At 32.4% G+C, this 3,305-nt stretch overlaps 1 protein-coding gene across 1 annotated transcript; it reads left to right on the top strand.

Moving 5' to 3' along the window:
- The first annotated feature begins 200 nt into the window (after nucleotides 1–200).
- LOC143080243 (uncharacterized) lies at nucleotides 201–2,623 on the top strand. The gene is made up of 3 exons (XM_076255981.1): nucleotides 201–308; nucleotides 1,025–1,405; nucleotides 2,452–2,623. Exons 1-2 carry the CDS (start codon nucleotides 260–262, stop codon nucleotides 1,393–1,395), a joined length of 420 nt encoding a protein of 139 aa, XP_076112096.1. The 5' UTR covers nucleotides 201–259; the 3' UTR covers nucleotides 1,396–1,405; nucleotides 2,452–2,623.
- Nucleotides 2,624–3,305: the final 682 nt, after the last annotated feature.

Genomic DNA, 3,305 nt, shown 5'->3' with positions numbered 1-3,305 from the left:
TTAATATTATATAAGATAACTACAAATATGTCTATATCCAGACGGGTGACATCTTTAATTGTTACTATGAATGATATTTTCTCACTATAATGTATTGAGGTACACACGTTTTGTTCACTAATCGTGTATAAACAATATGATAGTCATGTACCGACCTAATCGTGTGTCATGAACTGACAGCATATATAAGACCGGGTAAAACTTGATACGGTCACTTCTTATCCAACTGACAGAGGATACCAGTCTACAAATAACAAAGATGAAATCGGCTTTCCTTGTGGTACTCCTTTTAGGAGTTGGATATTCCAGTAAGTTTTTTAAATGATTAAAAAAAACCATTTTGGGGCATATGTTCTAAATGTTAGATTTATGTGGGTTTTTTTTTTTATAAATTGGGCAAGATTAGAAAATTGCCCAAATATTAAAAAAAATCGTTGAAATAGATATAGGAAGATGTTGAAGTGTTTATATCTACTAACAGCCGTTTTTAGAGATTTTTAAACACACGCAATCCATTCTTCAAAAATCGCATTCATGAATACATGAACGCAATCATTTTTGAATTTATGGTTAGTAAATTATTTATTATAGTGACATGGGTAAATCAACATACATACATATAATTATTTTTAAAGTTTATGAAAAAGTATTGTATATTGCTATATTCGCGTATCAGAAAATTTCAATCACGTCGTTGTACTGCACATTTGCAATTATTAGGTTAAATACATTTATTTAAGTCTTGGCGAGGATTTGAATAAAACAAAATATTAGAATCCTTGGTTATGGAACTTGTGTTTTGCATAAGTAATATTTTAATCTTTGCTCTACGCGGCTATTCTCCTTATATCTTATGTTTGAAAGAAATGGAGTATATAGGTTTTGATAATACCAATATCCTAAGGAAACTTCCAGTGCATCTTTTCAATGCATCTTTTCAATGTGTACTCTTTGGTCGGGTTGTTGTATCTTTTACACATTCCCCATTTTCATTCTCAATTTTATACTGTGTCTTTTGTTATAGATGGTATGATTGCTGGCATGAACCCAATGAATATGATGATGGCTGGTGCAATGAACGGTGGCGGACAGTCTGAAATGATGAAAATGATGGCATTGATGAGCATGATGGGTGCCAACCAGCAATCAGGAAAACCTGGTGCTCCCGGTGCTGCTGGGGGAATAGCCGGAAATCCTATGCTTAACAGCATGATGAAATTGGGACTCTGCAGAAAAACAGAGACAGCCAAAGAATCTCGATTCTGTACTCCAGAACTGTGTAATTTGAAAGGAATGATGAGATTTGGAAATGGTAACATGTACCAGTGTGTTCCCGGATTCGGATGTTGTTACAAAGACCACCAGTCAATGCTTCTCAGCAAACTCGTCAACTAAATAATCAAAGGTAAACAGAAATATACTTTCATTTATAGATGATGTACGTGCATTTTATTCTCTGAAAAAAATCACAAAAATTTAACCTTTTGATTTCAATCTATTAGTATAAAAAAAACTAAATACAAATAACATTTAATAGCAATTAAAATGATTTGATTGCATTGTTTAATATGCCTATAAGATACATTTTTATTTGCGGGTAGTCATAAATTAGAAATAATTATTTCAAGTATCAGTTCAGACTTGGTGTATCTTATGTGTATAGCCTACATTGATTTCTAGGCAAAATGTATCATATAGTCTCACTCCAATGAAGTCATATAAAGAATTTATGATAAATGGATATCAAATCAAAATTTCATCAGTGTTAAAATTTCATTAGAAGATTTGAAACTTTCGGTAAAAACAACTAAAATTGAATATTAACTTTTTTTCGTCTATGTATCGTAAACAAATGGAGCCCTCAATGAGAATACAATAAGGAAGTACAACACTAATTAATGGCCCCATTGCTTTCTATGTTAAATTCCTCAATTTCGAGTGGTCACAGCTCTTTTATCTTAAGTTCAAATAAAGTGACAATCATTGCATGTCAAAGCAACACCTTCTGGTGTCCTGTACTGAAAAAATCATCATACCTTACATTGCATACAAGAAAGAACTGGTTCCCGGAACTTCGGATGTACCAAAACAGGTACTTCCGATCTGACAAAAAGGCAAAATGTACCCTCCTTTTTAAATTTTATGCCATTTTTTTATTATTCAAATTTATTAGTCAAAAATTGTTCTGCAATGATCACCAGTCATGCAGCTTTCATTTGATACCAAAATTAATAAAATATTCTATACATATTGAAAGTTATGTCCATGCGTAGGAACTATTTTGTGTTAAATATGTACTACTTTCTGGTATGTGCTTTCTGGCCGGGCCTGAATTAGTGGTGTTACACCATAAGCTTGTAGAAAAATCAAAAGAAATGAAAATTTAATGTATCCAATTCCATCATATTATCGTTTTCTGAACAAACTAATCATGATTCATTAATTTTTCAGATGAGCAACAGCAATCGAATGGTCCCATTTCATCTCTTCATAACTTCATCATCACTTAGGAGAAACCTGACCGATCAGTAGTATTTATTTGAGAGTATGTGAAACATTTTCTGTGGAAACCAGCAATATTTATTAAATTGTATGTTTTATACAATAAATTATATTTTTGTAATTATATAGTTATCGACTTTTTACTGTTTTATGTCACTTTTTAACCCGGATTATTCATATCATATGATTGGTTAAGTATATATATTAACAGGGGAAAACAATATAAATAAGTTGTCGAATTGCGTGAAATTTATTGGTTAGAATTTAAACTCCAAAAAATGTGGACAGGATCAGGTGACACACACTTGATTACAAGCTCAAATAAAAATGAATAAGTTCATGATTTAGTGATACGAAGACAAGAATAACAAAACCCTTAAACCTTCCCCTCAAATGTAAATAGTCGTTCCTAACATTTTTTGAGCAATTCACACTCCCATCTCTTTAACCTAGTGTCAATTTCTTCTATTCATAGTTTTGGTACATGTGTCTTCTCCGGCTCCCCATTGTAGGTATATTTGCTTCTTTTTTTCAAGGTAATGATAGTTGGATAGAGGAATTAATTGATAAATGGTGGTTTAAGGTCAAACGACAAATATTACAGACATGTTCAGTTATGCCATAGGGATAAACCCTGTTTTGTACTTAGTACAATTGAGAATGGAAATAGGGGAAGTGTCGAAGAGACAACCCGGCCAAAGTTCAGAAAACAAATGAAGGTTAAAACTGGGTCTTCAATATAGCGAAAAATCCCACACCTGGTGGCGTGCTTCAGCTGGCATCATGACAAAATGTGTACTAGT

This window comes from Mytilus galloprovincialis, chromosome 6, assembly GCF_965363235.1.
Source record: "Mytilus galloprovincialis chromosome 6, xbMytGall1.hap1.1, whole genome shotgun sequence".
Lineage (NCBI taxonomy): Eukaryota > Metazoa > Mollusca > Bivalvia > Mytilida > Mytilidae > Mytilus > Mytilus galloprovincialis.
Note: the sequence above shows the minus strand (reverse complement) of the source record. Positions and strands in the feature narration are given on the sequence as shown.

Excerpts from the sequence above, each read along its gene's own strand:
- LOC143080243 (XM_076255981.1), top strand. The coding sequence starts at position 260 with ATGAAATCGGCTTTCCTTGTGGTACTCCTTTTAGGAGTTGGATATTCC. Across the intron at positions 309-1,024 it reads TTTAGGAGTTGGATATTCCA|ATGGTATGATTGCTGGCATG; the intron begins GTAAGTTTTTTA and ends CTTTTGTTATAG.